Source organism: Echinococcus granulosus (genome assembly GCF_000524195.1).
Source record: "Echinococcus granulosus chromosome Unknown EG_S00095, whole genome shotgun sequence".
Taxonomy (NCBI): domain Eukaryota; kingdom Metazoa; phylum Platyhelminthes; class Cestoda; order Cyclophyllidea; family Taeniidae; genus Echinococcus; species Echinococcus granulosus.
The window spans coordinates 174,219-192,384 of NW_020170475.1; the positions used below are offsets into that span (position 1 = coordinate 174,219).

At 36.2% G+C, this 18,166-nt stretch overlaps 1 protein-coding gene across 1 annotated transcript; it reads right to left on the reverse strand. All coding sequences in view use genetic code 11, as the record gives it.

The window, feature by feature from the left end:
- Positions 1–1,613: 1,613 nt before the first annotated feature.
- Positions 1,614–17,146, reverse strand: EGR_08078 (hypothetical protein; the record flags this gene model as incomplete). The annotated part of the gene is made up of 13 exons (XM_024497327.1): positions 1,614–2,023; positions 3,411–3,524; positions 4,528–4,619; positions 5,552–5,810; positions 8,947–9,054; positions 11,124–11,343; positions 11,906–12,006; positions 12,748–12,859; positions 12,976–13,073; positions 13,636–13,704; positions 13,796–13,869; positions 15,249–15,630; positions 16,906–17,146. 13 exons carry the CDS (start codon positions 17,144–17,146, stop codon positions 1,614–1,616), a joined length of 2,280 nt encoding a protein of 759 aa, XP_024348265.1.
- Positions 17,147–18,166: the final 1,020 nt, after the last annotated feature.

An 18,166-nucleotide genomic window follows, 5' to 3' on the forward strand; every position in this document is an offset into this window, starting at 1 on the left:
GAAGCTCTTCAAAAACTCCGAGTATGTCACCAACATCAGAAAGCGTTTTGTGTACTTAAAACTTTTGTCCAAGTTGTGCACTGATACACAATGATGAGCTATTTAATAAAGATGGAAAACCATGTTAGTAGTATCTTCAATTGCATGCGACTACGGTAAACTAACCTTAATTGTACTGTTCTTAATTTACAGGCAAAATCCGACGTTGATTCACTTGCTAAAATTTACATCAGTTATTTGACTTGTCTCAAAGCTTATGAAGCATGAAAAGTGTCAACTTTTCTCTGCTTAAGTAATATTACGAATTTAAAATGCAAAATAAAGCATGAGCTTGCATTCATTCTGAAGGCGACTAAGTATTCTCGGATGCATATAATATCTGTAATCTTGCGTTTGTAGTCTTCAAAAACAGAAATCATGAATTCTCCCTGTGTCATTTAAAAAAAATTGCTAGGTTGGATAAGGAATGTGCGGCAGAAATTGCTCCAACTTCCCTAAATGTACTTGAATTATTTTTCCCGTCCAATTTAACCTATGGTTTTCATAAACGCAGCCCAATGCAGACGACACTTGTAACAATGGCGCCAAATCCAGCACTATTTGGAGGCTGAAAATGCCTTGCTCATTGAAGTTGGACAATTTCAGAAACTGTCGTTTTGCAACCCAGAAAAAGCGCTAAAGACTCCAGCTTTTCCGACTGGCGACAAGGCGATTTTTCCTTTGATTAGTTTTTTGCACACATTTGAGCATCCACTTTCTAGATGGTGTTAATAAATATCTGATAAGGGCTAGAAAGTACTTTATACCTTCCAAAAGAGAAATATTTGGACATATAATTAGCTAACATTTTACACAAAAGGTGCCTCTTAATATCAAACTACTTTAGTAATGTACTACTGTAGTAGTATGATAATTTGTGTAACTCGGCTTTCGATTTGGCGGTACTTCAGTCTCTGCACATTGCACTTTCACTTACTGGCGTGGCTCCCGGGCCATGCTAGTGGCCCCCTAGTCATTTCGCACGTCAGTAGTATGAACTCTGACGTACTGCAGTGACTCAACGGGGGTGACTCAGGGTGCTGAACTATTACACGAGATCTCACAGGTCTCAGTTATGCTAAGCGCTAAAAACACATTTAATGCTAAATTTACGCATTCATTATAAAAAGCCACAATCAAGTAATTTTTCGTTGATGCAGTCCAGTGCAATAGGGGCGTGTTTTAGTGTCTGTGGTATTAGATTATCAGCTCAATCGGATTCTATTTGGTAAGAAAAATATCAAACTCGTTGTCCATTCGTTTTCAGTCAAAACCTTTTTCTGTTCTTTGATTTAAAGTTCATTTTATGGTTGCGTTCATTAAAGTCTCAATGATTAATTGATGGTTTTAAAAGTAGAAACACGTCGCAAAATAAAAAAGAAAGGGTAATAATTCGGTACCTACTACAATTTTTAGCTTATTTTTGCGAGAAACTGAAAAGAAAAGAGCTATCTGATACGCAGCAAACAGGATATACTCGAGTTTTATTTATTTAAATTTTGCGGGTTGAAAATTTCTGTGATTAAATTTTCTTTGAAGATATTCTTTCACATCTCCCGTTAGCAATATCAGGGTTAAAAAAGACTTCGTTTTCGGACGGTATAACCATGAAGCAATTTGGATGTAAACTTACCAGTGTTTGTAAATTTCGAGAAAGGATCAACGGAGCAACTAGATTTTAAACGCAAAAGTCCATCGAATTCACCCGTTGTTCCAAGTCGTGGATTGAAGTCGGACAACTCAATTCCACAGGAAACCATTTCGGGCAGGAAAGTGGAATCTGTGCGACTCCACGCAAGGTGACTTCCAGCCTCTCTTTCTTCGCCGCCTTGTGCCGTAAAAGCATTGAATTGACGTGCTGCTTGAGCGGTGATCAAGTTGCTGAAAAATTGTGCCCGAAGTCTAATAGAGCCTTGAAGTTTGATCTGATAGATTTCGCATTTTGATGTATTAAAAATCCTTCCATTAGGAGACCCAAAAGTATCTAAAATGCGCAAATGTGCAAATAAATAATAGTCTAGAGTAATGCGCACCTCAAAAGAAAGGTAAACTAGGATCGCGTTGCTTCCCAAATGCATAAAGAAGGGACTCATAGCTGAACCTAGAAATTTGTGTCCGAATGAAAATTTGAAATGCAAAATTACCTCAGTTTTTATTTTAAGTTGCTTTTTTGGAACTGACCATTGAAATGGGATTGTCAACTTTCAATATCTAATGTTGAGAATTATACGAATTTTTAAAGTCCTAATAAGGAATATCACTACCGTTTCTCGAAACTCCTGGCAATACGATTTCTTGAAACGGTTGCCTGTTACATGTTTGAGGTAGCAATAGCATAGAAAGGGTGCATAGTGTATGAATATTATTCAATAAAGTTAGATTCAAAACTTTTCTGAAAAGTTGACAACCGAAGTTCGTTAAAAGTCGCCATCATTTTAAATTGAACCATATTTTGAATATTTTAAAACAAGCGTTCTGTTAATAAAGAGTGCATTATTTCCTAAAAGACGACTGTTAAATTCCTCATCCCTACTAGCATCACTTTAAGTTAAAATCACATTCGAGTTGCGGATGTATTATTCAATGTTATGTTGGTTGGCTTTGAAATCGCCACTTCCTCATAAAACTTAACCACTAGTTACGAAAGGCAAGAAATCTTCGTTTTCTTTTAACAGTGCATTCATGGAGAGTGATTGACGAGCGAAAGTCCCAAATGGTTGTAGTTGACAGTAGCATAGTTTCACAGACAATCGCTGGGGGATGCTGAAGCAGATTACTTTAGCAGTACTTGGCTACACACAGATTGACTCCAATATAAAATAGACTCAAAAATGATATTTCTCTTTGGTGAAGCATCGATTTCATCAGAATAAAGGTGTAACTGCAGTTATTTTCTAATAGCGACTCCTTAGAGGATGCTGCTACCTTAAGATCGTAGACCACTAGGACGTCAAAGCTGATAAATCTCAGGCGATGTTAGGAAAAATTAATTTTAGTCACACTATCGGTCCATTTTAGCGTTGTAATGTGGAACCAAGGCTTGAAGTGAATAAAAGAATGTGAGGCTGTTTATAAAAGAAAGTGGAATTAATGGACAAGGGTATTTTGGTTATTTATAATTCAGTTGTTAATGGAATGTTCATGCCGTGTTATTTTAGTATTGCTATCCTTCAAATCAATGGAGCTTCTTTTCATAATTATCGCAGCATTGTTATCGTTTGCTATTGTATCCACTGGAGATCGGATCCTTTTGTGTTAAATGACGTGTACACTTAACTGCTGTGTATATAAGGAAACTGACTAATATGTCACTTTTTATTGATGCATTTTAGAAAGCTGATTAAATTCCCTGCTAATTTTGAGTATCTCACCTTGACGTCTAAATTGCCTAACCAAAATCTGAGGCCTCCGCTGCTTCATGCTCCCCGAATCATCGGGGAATGTGCACAAACTTGAGACATCGACACCTTGCTTCTCACTCTTGGCTAAAAGAATAAGCTCGTTTATATTGCAGTAAATTGGGAAAGTTTCTGCATGGAATGGTCTAAAATGTATCTAAAAAGGTAAATAGCTTGGGAAATTGGATTTGCCAGCTAGAAAAATGTCATTTATAAGAAACACTTTTAGTACCTCTTTCCCAATGAGTATAAAATAGGCTGCTTCTAAATGCCACTACTCATAATTAATTAAAAACCCATCGTCTTATCAAAAAAATCTTTGCTGCAATGACATTTTATCCACAGTAACAAACACGTCCCTTAAAACTTTTTCACATACAATTATCGCAGAAAGATTACTAGAAAATCGTAGAAAGTGCTGCTGCAGCCATAAACCCAAGCTTAAGCCTTGCACAATAAAAATTATTCTTGTAAAACCAGAGAATGCCACTTTTCTGTGGGTTAAAGTAATAAAAGTGCAATGGGATTAACAGAACAGGTGCATTTTTATACCCTCGAACCACAATCCACTGTTAAGAACTAATAGAATTACTTCACTACTGAATAAACCAATTTGGTCTGCAAAGCTAATCAAGGGCATTCCAATTCAGTACTCTCAATCTCAATAAGTTCATGTGAATTGCAGGTTCCGGATAATCCAAACTCATATAACCTAACAGTACATTTGTGTGGAAAGGCGTTTTCGCGTGTCTGCAACCACCAACAGCAATGGCGTCTCATTTTTTGCCATCAAGTACTAATTTAAGGGTCGGTGGACCTCCACCACAGTTTAATGGAAGCAGTATGTGCAAATTAATAAGTCTTTCATAGCTGGGCGTTTACTGCCGAACATACTCAAAAGCTGAACCGAGGAGAAGGAGAATGCTGTATTTATCAGGACTCAATTTTCATAAGCCCAACAATTTTTGTTTTACTTATTACAGTAGAATTTTTTGTGCCACTTAGTGGTATTTTTGATGTAAAAGCGAAATTTTCCTCAGTCAAATACAAGTACAAATAATTTAGCGCAACGAAAAAATTGGTAACTTACATAGTCGAAATAGCAGGGTATTTGTATTTGGTGCCTCGTTGGAAAATATTGGCCTATTTTGATAGACCTCAAGGCAGACATCTCTTGGGTGGCTTAATACAAGGTATATAAAATACATCCACAAATATTTCACACAAAATGGCTACATCCTTTGGAATATGAATTTCTTAATGAGATCTCTTGCAAACTGCAACCAAAATATCATAAATATTAGAAGATATTGACAAAGTGGATGTAAAACTTATTAGCATCTAGATTCATGTACACTGAAACGCACAGAAAGCGCATATTAATGAGAACTATAAGTCATGGATTACAGTTTATAAAAATGGAATAATGGTACGTAATAATTGGTGATATGTGCATAACTGGGTCACCCATCTTTTTAAAAGTCAGCACATACTCCGCGTAATTGAAAAGACTTTGTTCTCTAAGTTTGGGAAGCTGCTAAATTGCTGTTAGGGTTAAAATGGGATTATTTTGTCAACGTTTGGAAAATATCCTCTCTCTCAGTTGACATTACGCATTTTTGCATGAGCGGGAGACAATTTTTGTCGCTCTCGTTGTAGCATTTAGATGGTAATGCTTTTAACCACACCCCTATCCTTATGGTCTTTTAACCATTATACTGTCAAAATAGCAGTGTTTTTAACAACTACGGTACCCTATGACATCTTCATTGCTGGAACATCGTGTCTATGCAATGATAACTTGGGTACTACCACTTGCTGTCACCAAATTAAAGTCCGATGAACATATTTTAAGCAGCGTCAAATTAAAAACATTCGGTGTCAGTTTGAAGCCACCGTACTCCGCAATGTACAAGACTTTTCATTAAAACCAGTTTCATTCTACTCAAAATATATTAAAATCAGAACTCTCATCCTAAATGGGGTGGGAAAAAAATGAAAAACCTGGACAACACAATGATTACAACAGTCAAAATGTGAGCATCCATTAATCTATCGTTTAATAAGGGAGTCCAGTGAACCGAGTGTGTCTTAACAACCACAAACGAACTAACCACCCTGGCTGCAGCTCTCTGCCCTCGAGGATGTACCAGTCGGGAACGATTTCGCTCGCCTCCCGAAGGCAGGAGAACTCGTAGAATGTCTCATCACCTAACACATTAGCAAAGGTCACGGTTCTATCTGAGATGTCAATCAGCTTTCGCAAGTGCGGACGCGGTTCACTCTGCCCAGGTGCACTGGGGAGAGGGTCGATGAGGAGCCAAAAACCCCGGTAGGAGGCGTTGATCTCGCACGAATCGCTGTGGGTCATGCCTAAATTAATGGTATGATAACATACTTTAGTCAGATTACCATTTTTACTAACACATTTGAAGGAACAAACCTTTGGACTGACGACTGGTGTAACTATTTAACCAAAGCATGGCTTTACGATAGTTTATTTTCGATGCTAGATGATTTAGTAATAGGAATAGCATAAACTAGTTCTTGTAATGCTTCAAGTAATCTCAGTACCAAAATAGGCGTTAAGTTCTGATCTGAAAGCAGTGATGATTTTAATATTATTTCTTAAAAATAATCTTATCTTAAAGCAAGTTACACTCGAGTCTGATTTAATACTTGAGTCCACTAGCTTTCTTTGTGCTTCGATTTATTTACTAATTCATCCTTTAAAATCTGTTAGCAATTTGTACGCAGCCAAAAAATGAACAATCTCTAGGCGAGGTCTTTTTTAATTTAAAAGTCCTATGCTGAGGTTGCTGCTCTGCTTAAATGAACATCAAACGCTAAAAATGATCAGGTCCACCTTTTTCTTAGTAAACCACTCAAACCCAAAATTGACTTCGCTTCCTGACAAAAACGCTATCTGTTTAAAATGTTTCTTCAAAAATGCTGATCCTTGTGACTGAGGAGATTGCATTAAACAAACTCGAATTAACCCAGAATTAAGTAGTTAATTGTAAATTAAAGGAGCTTAACGCTAATTCTTACAACTAAAAGGTAGCATCAATTGAGATAACCTGATTCGGGAGTAGCGCATAAATGAGAGTTTATTCAGTTTCACTGAGTAACACAACCATTAGTGGGTTCTGTTAATCACCATAGTTTGTCTAGGGTTGACATTTTACTTTAATCCATTTTAAAGCAGGCTCCGGGTGAACATTGTAAATATTTTTCTTTCTTCTACACGATTAAAATAATAGAATACAATCATCATGAAATTCGTTTTTGGTTACATTATACTTAATTTACGACAAAGTTACCACTTTTATGTCGGTATTTCATTAGTTTTGATTCTGGCAAGCTCAATGGAGAGAATGAAACAAAGTAAATCTAATATTTCCCTGACTCTTCCAAGGTAGGACCTTTGTAAAGCAGATAAATCTCTTCCACTCATAAAGAAATCCACTAACGCGAGTCATCAAGATAAAAAAGCTAAATTACTACCGAAATTCATTTGTTAATGGAAAGTTAAATGTAAAATGTTTCAAATATTTTCAAAAAGAATTTTGCAAAAATAATTGGAGGAGCCTTTTATTTTCAGAATTTTTTGACCATCTATTTGCACAATGAATAAATTAAGGGTTTGGCTTTCTTACAGATAAAAGAATTTATTTTCGGTCTCGGAAAAACAATCGCTTAGTGGTAGGGTAAAATAGAACTCCAATCTACAAAACAATTGCAATCTTAATTGCGCTAGGAAACTTCAAAATTGTCTTCGCCATAATGCATACAGGTACGTTGGGTTGGAAACTTTAAGGTTTATTCGGTGGGGAATTACGAGAGAAGATTTGACAGTGAATCGTGTTTGAGTGTCAGCAGCGATTTCGCCTATTGTTCCTTTGAACTGCAATAAGTATTTGACTATTATGAAGAGGGCCATTACAGTTGAGTTTCCACATTCCAAAGTAACGTTTTTAATTAGTAAGCTAAAAATAACCTTATGGTTTAAAATAGACATGAATTGGACATCATTCCCTAATTTGGTAAACCTGTCTCAAAAGTTTTCAAAGGATGACGCCATTATTTTGTCATACATGAGGCATCAATGCTGGTAAGTGGTACATCTAATATTAGGTATGCTAGTTTGCGGACGTAATTCAGTTCATAAATGGTTACACGAATTATTCCAAAATACCTAAGGTCATTTGATATAGACCTTCAGACAGTGTCGAGGTCACCTCATACATGCAAAAATCGCCCATTCCTTCTAACTTGTCGTCTTTTAAATAGGCTTTAAAGTCTACAATATGTGCTTTTAAATTCATCTTTTAATGTATCCACTACGTTGCAATCATTCTACTTCCATAATCAACGCTAGACGCGATGACATTTATCCTATATTTTTTCAAACAGTTTGCTGTCCAACATTGTTGTTATAAGTGCCGCGAAACTCTCCGGCATTACGTGCAACCTGTCAACATAAATAACTTCATTGAATATTCATATAACTCATTTGATTGGCACAAAAGTGTTTGCGATGGATGTCTTTGACAAGCAGACAAATGTGGCTTTATAGAATCTTGGAAAGTGCCGAGGGAGATAATTTGGAAAACGTTCTAGTGGCAGCAGCTTTCTTCTGTCCCTCCAGCCTCCGAAACCACGCATTAAGTCAATAATGAAATGGAAACTTTTTACAGATTCTATACGATCCGTATTTTAAAGCAGTAAAAAATTACAGAGGTATTTTGTTGCAAAGTATTTCTGTTAAACGCTACAAAATATAGTGCTTATCGGCGCAAATGCAAAAGTGTTCAGTGCTAAGCAATTCTGTATGACATCATCTGAATCGTCAGCAAATCACCAGCCTCGTAAGCTACAACTTCAACTTAACTGTTGTAGCACATATTTGTATTAAGTGGGATGTTAGACAATAAACAAGAAGATCTCATTTATATTTCGGAGGCATCTTCGCCTCATGAATATGCTCAAGGTAGGAAGATTGCATGAACTTAATGGGAACACAAAAGTAGATTATTTGAACGAAATTCCCCAGAAAATACACAATTAATCTGTACTGCACCGTGCCATCATGATGATGTCCAATGGTAAAAGCATTTTTTAACAACATGACCACTTTGAACGATTTTTATTGAGGTTCGTAGCTTTAAAATATATAAATGGCGTCAGCTACCCGATCCTGATTTAAATATCAGTCTACTCAAGAATATGATTTTACTTCATTTACATTGTTTCCTAAATCTTTGGAATACTTTCGAAATATTAATCGACGTACTTATCTGAATTACAATTTTCAAGTATCTTTTTATGAAACAGCATGAATGTCCTTACTTTGTTACTGCAACCGACTCTCTTAAGCACGAGATTTACCATACCTCTAGCGCCTACTCCGAACAATCTCTTTGTGGCGAATAGCATAAGTTGAAAGTGACTTTCAATCTCCTTAAAGTAGAAACCCAATTCAAATTACTTTATTACAAACACTCACTGCATTCTCTTTGAGCTGAGGGACAGGATCGTCTACAAAATAGACGATTTCGAGCATCTGCGTTGCATCCTCTTTCACACTGTTCCAATTCATCATCGCAGACTCCAACTGCATAAAGTGAAGAAGGTTCAAAATCAGGTTACCACCCGTAAAATAGACTAGATCGAAGCTAAAGTTTCTATCAGTCTTGCACTTTACAATAATATTTGCGTGTTAAATTGAAAGTTAAAATAAAATTTGGCAAAAATTTTAATTTGATGACATTGGCAGATTTACTTTACTGCTTTCGAGCAGATGATTGATTCCAAGTCAACGTCTATCAAGCACCAGGTCTTTCTTCGGCAAGTATCTACATAAAGCTCAAATTATCATTTAAACTGTAATTTGTTTACTACTTTTTCCCTTTCCAAGTTCTAACATTAGCGTATTCTGCCACACTTCAGCGTGCAAAATACTGAAATTTGGCACAGTGTGGTAACTTATTGTAGATGACAATTTTTGCAGTCCTATCGTACGTTAAATCTATTTTTATATACTACTACCAAATTTAATAGTCACAAATTTGATAGAGAATTTTTTTGTAATTTCGATTTGTCTACTGTTTCTAAGATTTGGCATTAGCCCCTCATTGTTGAATTATGTGCATAGCCATTGCTGTCACTTTATGAAGACTATAAAGATTGATTTTTCATTCGTGTTCTAATTTTTTTGCACTATTATTATTGCATATTCTTGTTTATTTTGAAAAAAGGTGCACTTCTCTCCCATTAACTTTAGGCAACGTCCTTTTTACATAACACTAAGCAACATTCTGTACTTAAGACTGGAAGCCACATCAGACTCATTATCTGATTTAAAGTGAGCATTTTGTAGCTCGTCTATTTTAAGATATGGGGCAAAATCAAATGAAACGTGAATTAGTCGACTTTGCACTAACCCCATCCACTCGCATTGTGTGACATCCTGATGGGTATTACCATTTCATACCTCATTTGATTTTCAATGACAACCCTTAAACAACACTGTTCCATGGGATTCATTTCCTTTAGGTGAGTTTCGATAATTTTTTTAAAAATATATTTGGCTTATTTTTAACGTTCTCATGCAGCATAATGGAATAATATAGACCGAAACACATTTATTTACGACGCTTTAGTTCGGTGCAAGTCAATGTATGCTTTTGGGTTGCATTGCCATATGCCCTCTGAGAGGTCTAAGTCGACAAGAATTAAAACCATTCTGCAAACCTCTACAATGTTAAAGACACAACTGCGCAGTAACATTGCATAGCATGAGGAAACAGACCAAATTGGAGTGGAAATAGTCCTAATTCTTTTTGAGGGAAGTCGATCACTCAGATTGAAGCATTCTGTTTGCATATTGTGTGCTATTGTCCGATTTTAGTTTTGTTAACCGGGTTTCTGCTACTTCATGCTTATTTTGGAATATGCAGAACTCTTTTGTGGTGACTACACAACTGCTTGATTTTTGCGACCATTAGTTTATCCACAGAAGCAACACTTCTGAGTCATTGGTTGCCAAAATTCAAGCTTCTAAACCGAGATTGCCGTGGCCATCGCCATCAGCATTTTGCTATTAAGTTCAGTTACTTACACATTGAGCTCTAAACTGCAGCATAAATCAACTTCATGATTTTACTAATTTGATATAATAATGACATTTAATAATAAAGTGAATGCATTTTAAGTGATAAAATTACCGGCAAATGTTGTGCTAATACTGAATCACAATTGCCAATTGGTGTCGAAACTTCTTTTATGCAACCATGTTACTTCAAATTGCCACTACGCATAGTTGTGAGGATTATCCTGAGTGGATGTCTAGGGTCAATTAGACCGGCGATGTAAATTCTTAGAGATGTTGAAGTGTGGTGCAAGTTGCCCGTGATTAATATTCCCTTCTTAAAGCGTACTTATACGTATGATTGGGTTACTTCCATATGAGACATGGGTAAGCTAGTAGATTGATGTACAACTCGCAGAAAAGATGCATTGAAATTTCAGGCCATTTTATTTCTTAGAAATACTGCCACAATGGTTTTCCCTGAAGACAAATTTATCAATTCTTTACCTAGAATTCTGAAGGACTTTTTACCTGGCCTTTGTAGTCCTCAAATTTAACAAAAGCCCAGTGAGGCAACATAAATATGCACATACAAGCTCCCCTCATTTGAACCTCGTAGAAAGCCGCTGGCGACGTCTTTGCAGTCATGTCAAAAGGCTCGAGGTCGTAAAGATAGGCCGGATATGCGACGTTAGCGCCATCTTTTGTACTCTGAGCCGTGGGCCGGAAAATGCCCAGACCTATGTAGACCTTCGCAAAGCTACCATATTCATTGTTCACAGTGTCTACCTGTGTTGGCGCCTCCTGGTAGAACTGGAAAACATTCAGAATATCCGATTTCATTTACAGTGACGATTATTGCGGTTCTTCACCTCTTGTGTAAGGGAATCCGGTTTAGGTAATAATTACATTCATTTTGCTACCTGTGACAATTTACCCGCCTTGATCTCGATACGGTTGTTGTTTTAAACTGAGTGAATTACTAAAGACATTATAATTACCAAAGAGCAATCTGACAGCCAACTATCCCAACGTTATGCATATAACCCTCTTCTGGACATCTATTTAAATACCTAATATGGATTCCTTGTTATCCTTTTCCTAATAATGTGCTGCATTGGCGACCTTATCTGCCAAACTCAAGATTAAAACACCAAAAGGACATTAAACTTTTGAAAGCATTATTACATATCAATCAAGAGGACTTGTTTTAGAGGGTTTGTTTCTAAATATTTTCAAACCTTTAAATGGAAGTTGAGACATATGGCTACTCTTTCAGTTATTTTAACAATGAGTCTAGAGTAATAAAACTTCATTAAAAGGTTACAATAATATACAAGGCGTAAAAGTTACAGTAAAGTCTGCCTTTACCTACCATACTTGCCACGATGTATTCTGTTGGACTTTTTTCTTTAAAAAGAATTGTATTGACGTTCCCCATTTCGACCCATTGAACAAAGCACATAAATTTGGTCACTTGAGATTAAAACAATGCAATGTTAATAATCCCAATTTTCGGGCACTGACCAAAGTTAGTTACTGAATTGGGTTATTGTCTTGCTCTATCCAAGTTCCTGTTAAAAATGCATTTATGTTTCCGCAATGACAAAATAATATCGTGAATATTACAAGTAAAAGTTATTCAGTGTCCACTTTATGTTCTTCAGCATTCCTTACTACTGCTTAGAATCAAATTTTCCTTGAATAGTTAGTAAAATTAACAAATCATGGAATGCTTCACTCACAGGTACCATCCCATTATAAACTACGAAAATAGTGTGTCTAATTAACAAAATAGTTCGTTTAAGCTGATAACAAGGGTAAGATCTACCATTAAAAGCACCTCATTCCGATTTAATTCATTCAGTTGGCTTTATTGCATGAGTTTGAGGCCTTACTTTGAGTAATAAAGATTAAAATTTGGGAAATTATAAACTATTCAACAGACGTCTATAAACACTAAACTTCTTTTACCTACTCTATAGCGCTACTGGATTATCTACCGTGCTTTCGAAAAATAGGTAAAATAAATACCGAAAATTCGGGTCATAAAAAGCACGCGTTGGGCTTTTAAGATAGGAAGGTGAAAAGAAAAGTACGGCCCCTATCAACAACAATAGTCTACACGTTACTTCATGGTTTCAGTACATCAATAATTTGGTCTCTCCTAACTTTACATTGAGCTGTGCTACACGTCAAAAGGATAGTTCAACCCACCCAAAGTGGACTCAAAGGGATTGCAACCGGGCTCATTAAAATGCATTTCGATTCCTTCACCACGAATGCACTCCGAGTCAACAGTTGCATACACAGAGGAGGTGCAGATTTGCTGGAGGAACAACACAATTATGCTTCTATTGCAATGATGGTATAATGAAGCCAAAAAGCATTGTTTTGCGACAAAACTATTTACTGAAAAATCCTTTTGGATATGAAGGTACTTACTGATTTGGAATTCATTTTAATGAAGTTTTTTGCTTGAAAACCACCAACAATTGGACACCTGCTCCGACGATACCTTGATACGTACTTTGACAAATTTGCTAAATGTCAAAATGGTGTATGTTACCTATGAATATTGTGATACGTATGAATTGTGTTTAATATGGTTAGACTAATAGAGGGTTTTGGCTTCGAGTTAAAGAAAGGACTTGACTGTAAGAGGAGTCTTTCCTATTACTTGTCCAGTTCTTGCTTACTTTCATAGAAGCGAGCGTTCGTGGCCAGAGTATGCATAAACACTTTTCAAGTTAATCAAGAAAAATTAAATGATGTAAGTGGTGTTCTGCCTCTACATGATACAGAAAACATCCAAGTATAAGGACGAATTAATGGAACATTTCCAAGATGTGGATAATGCGTTTCTTAAAGAAAGAACAAGCAATTGTGGATGTTAATATCAAATTCGAACTTCTAACTAAAATTAACATATTGTGAGAAGGATTATTATGCCTCCTTTCTCTTCCAATTCTGATACATTTGTTTATTTTCAGCAAAACAGTATTTCATGAGGCATTTGTTGTTTGTATTCATTATTAATCTTGCCCACTTTTTTATTTCAAATGAACACAGAAAAATCCTCGCGTTTTAAATAAAATGCCTTACGTATCCACAGGCTGCGGTGGGGATTATTTACAGAAGTTGCACAGTCGGATGGGGTTGTTGTGCCTTCCCCTGAAAAAATCCCACCCATTATGGTCACAAAAAATGGAAGCAATATATTTAGCTCTTTAACTACTATCAGCCTTAAGTTTTCTAGGCGTACCTTGAATAAGCTCGAAGACTTCCGTGAGCGGACTCCTATCAAAAATTTGGAACCGCATGCATATGTACAGGAACCTGTTTTAAAAATGAGAAAATCGCTTTACCACCTCTTCACCTAAACATTCTTTTTCTAGATTATAATGATTCTGCAGCAAGTCGTTTTTCTTGCTCAAAATCAGGCAAGTATATTATTATTTGGACTGGAATGTTGCTACGTTTTACCATCTTACCGAGTGGCAAGCATTGCGTGAAAGCTTTGAACACTGCCTTACCCTTATTCAAAATCACTTAGACAATAAAAGGTGCAACATCAATAATGCTTTTGAAAATTTTAATAAAGGTAAACTAGAAAATAGTAGCATATTACTGGTTAATTTGGGAATAATTTTGAGTTAGTCCAACCCAATGGAAAAGTGGAAATTCTTCCATTCGCAAATGATGGTTTAAGTTAGAATGTAAATTTAACTCCTGGATGGTTTGGCTCATCAGCAGTTCTTGCATGATTCGCCGTGTGCTTTCAGTTTTTCTCCCAATTGGCATCTAGGTTTTTTCACTGCCTTTTTATGCAAATTCGTTTTGGACAGTAACCGCTTATTTTTTAGCTTACCATTAAACATGACAAAATTTACTCCACGTAAATATTTAACTATTAGCTGAATTAGCATTATTCCACCTCAAAAGTTCCTGTTAAAAAGAACTCTTTTAAAATAACTATTTACGTCTAAGTGATCTCACGGTCGATCATAAACTTTTCGCTCTACTCTTAACGTTTTTTCCAACTGCATTTTCATAAGTTATAAAGACAATTTTTTGCAATTGTTCTGATAGCCATTTTTGGGTTTAATCACAAAAATCATCATTTATAAACTAATGTCGGTGGCATGAAGGTTCATTAAATACTTGTTTTACAAAAGTATTTCGATGCAATGTGGATATTTGTGCTTTGACAACATATTCGTGAGATGTTAATGATGCCATGTGATATGTGTCCCAATGCATAAAACGGTTTAGATTATTCCTACATTAAATATCCTGCAAGGAACATGCGCAATAATCTCCTGCGAACAAGATCTTTTAAAAACTTGTACACTTTCCGCTCGTACTTTATATTTCTGTGCATATTACCATTTTATCAAATATTCCTCCTAAATCTAATCCACGCACTCATTTAGAAAAAACCAAAAAACTTCGTTAGAAATTAAGTTATTTTAAATAATAGAAGGCAGGTCTTTTCAACACCAAAAAGCTTAACTTATGTAAAAGACTGATCGCATATAAAAGCTCCGATTTGAAGTGCCTATTGAAAAGAGCTTTCTCCAAAAAATTGATAAAATGTAAACTACAAGCGGCTTGTAAACTTTTAAAATCTTCTAAAACTCTCTGTCTTATAAGAATTTGTGCCCACAAGCCTAAAAATTTTGCTAAAAACATTTCACATTTTTTGTCCATCTCACCTGAAATTTGGCGTCAGAAGTTCAGCCGCGTATGTTTCCGTGGCTTTGTCGACAACATGCTGGCACCGCAGATCGACATGTATTGTAGATGTTGAAGAATTTTTATTCATCAGCGCCTTGTCATGGAGGGAATATTGATTGGGAAAGTATTGAGTAGACCGTGGTGAAGGCTCAACGGGGTAGGAGAGGATCATTTTGCGCAGATCTCCCCTTACTGTGAGCTGGGCGAAGAAAGAGGAGGAGACTGCGTGATATTGGGAAGTTCGATGAGTGAGCGGACTGGACCACCAGATATTTGTGCTTGAAAGTAATAAAAACTCGGGGAATTGGCAGATCGACTGGACTGTTGCCGCGCAGGTCAGAAGGACTGATAGGAGTGTGCCTACTGATAGAGAAATTATAAGTAATTTCTTGGATAACACTGGTCCAAATGCATAAAATGCAACGATAGTCAGATGAATGTAAAAAACACTAAAGATATCAATTTAAGAATACAGAATTTTCTCAAAGTTAGAATAATACGAACAAATACATCTATCAATTTCGACAGTATGGGAATTTTTGGCGGACTATCTCACAACATAATGGATAAAGATTTTTGAACCTTGTAAAATGAGGCAATCGCAACAGCGAAATAATTTGCAGTATGTTTGCTTTGTAGAAAATTTCCCACGACTCTAAAATTTATGGTATGCAGAATTGGAAAAACATTACATGCAGTCTTCCAAGTGCTTATGGTTGTTACTTTATATTGAACACATGCGATAAGTCTAGTACTTCGAAGTGGCCGTAAGTGACTGATATCCTGTTTGACAGCAATTCTAGCCGTAACCACTATAATTTCTTCTCAAAGTTGACCCATTTCCACTTGTTACTTCTAAAGTTTATTTAATAGCCGCATAGCAGAATTAAAAAAATTGCAGATTTTTCGAAAAAGAGTGAATTATACGTGTGATGCAGACAAGTATAAAAAATGGTTGAAATCCACAAAATTGTTCTCTGGAAATAAAAATCCACAAAAATATTGCTTTATTGAAAAATATGCGACAACAGTGTAACCACTCTACATTGCTCCATATCTTAGATGGATATTTTAATTGGAGATCCCTAACGTAAGTGTTTCGAATAGGGCTAAGGCTTCACATTTTCCCATATTATCATATTTCTTATTTTTTTCCATTTCATCTGTACAGTAACTTGAATTTTAGAAGCGGTTCAGACCTAAAAATTTTCTAAAGGGTGTCAATGGTTGGTTAAATTAGCTTGAGAATAAACGAACATTATCGAAGAAAGTTTGCACAAAAGAGCAGTGCTCTGCAGAATCTTTTTGTTAAAAGTCAGCCATCACTTCTATAAAATATTTCGATCAGCATTTTATTCTGCCATTTCTTGCGATTGTCCCTGGAACAAGTAAAATTCACACACATTTCTAAAAAACCAGTGTTTTGATTTTGGTTGGAAACTTTTTTGAAAAATTTAATCAAACCACTTTTGCGCGGACATTTTACTGCAAAGTGAACATCGTCACCGTAGCCTTTGAGAAAATTTGAAATAACACAATCGCAATCGCGATTGTACAGTCGCAATTTGCCTCAAAGATACCACGTCTCGCATTAGTGAGTAAATAAGTCGTGAACCATAACTGAAATGCACTTACGGAAGTTGCCTTGGATTGATGAACAGTCTAGCATCCTGTGGGCTTCACCTTCAACTAACCTTGCCCCGCATGGCGACGACTTCGCCCTCTGAGGGCAGCGCTTGAGCAATGCGAGGAAGCCATGCAATGGGCATACCTTCCTCGTGCTTTCAGTGATATTCATGAGTTTTACTGACCAATAATCTGTCCGGACGCGAGGCGCGTTCTTTGCAAACAGCGAATGAGGTTTAATGTGCTCCATCCTGATTTACATATTACCTGCTTCCTTGGGTGAACGCGAAGGTATATATTTATGCAGGTGTGTCAGCATGCATGTTAGAATCGGAACCATGCTCGAGTTGAGTTCATTCAAAATAATTATTCCTTCATTAGGCAGAAATTCGTGAATTGTGCCTAGCCCTAACTGGAGTAAGTGTTAAATGGACAATATGCTAATATAGACTTAAGTCCGAAATGAGCGTTGTTGAACTTGAATGGCTAAAATGGGTATTTTGTACGTATTTGTAAAGCTTATGTTTATGCTGGGGCTTGTGGTGACAGGAGTGATTGGTGATGTGATGGCGGTGAGTCTTTGCCGTAAAACCCGAACCTGAGTGTTAGAAAAAGCATAGCAGTTATTTATCTTTCCACTTAATAATATCACGAGAAGTGAATTTCCAACGAATTATTTCCTTTCATTTATTCATGACAAAGTTTTGTATAATTTTATCCCACTGAATTTCATTGCATGGTAATTTGAATTTAGGCAAGCAGATTTTAGGAGTCCCTGCACTTTGACCCTAGGCACAGACATTGCTCATTGTTCAAAAATACACTTTGGAATCAATGGGCGACATTTAACCCCTCTTCCGATCTCGTCTTTTGATTCAAGCGCATAAATTTTCAATGCTAATAATGTTTTAAGTGCTTTTTTTGTTTGATTGTTTTATAGTCCATGTCCCTCCTTCATATAAATCTACATAATCGGGGCATGTTAAACACTTTTTTCCCACAAATTAAAATTGGGTTCGTTTGAATGCATTAGCGCTGCCTTATTTGCTGTCAAAATTGAATCCTCATTGCTAACTTGCATTTTACATGATTATCAAAGGTCACTAAAAGTTGAATATTCCAAAGTAAGCGAAATCATGCTTTAATTTGGACTGTGCTCTAAAGTTAGTGATCTTGGTTATGACTTTCAGAAATGCACCACCAAGACGATTTGGTCAGTCATGGTGTCTGAGAGCTATTACCAATTTGGAAAGCTGAGATTTCGGCTTGA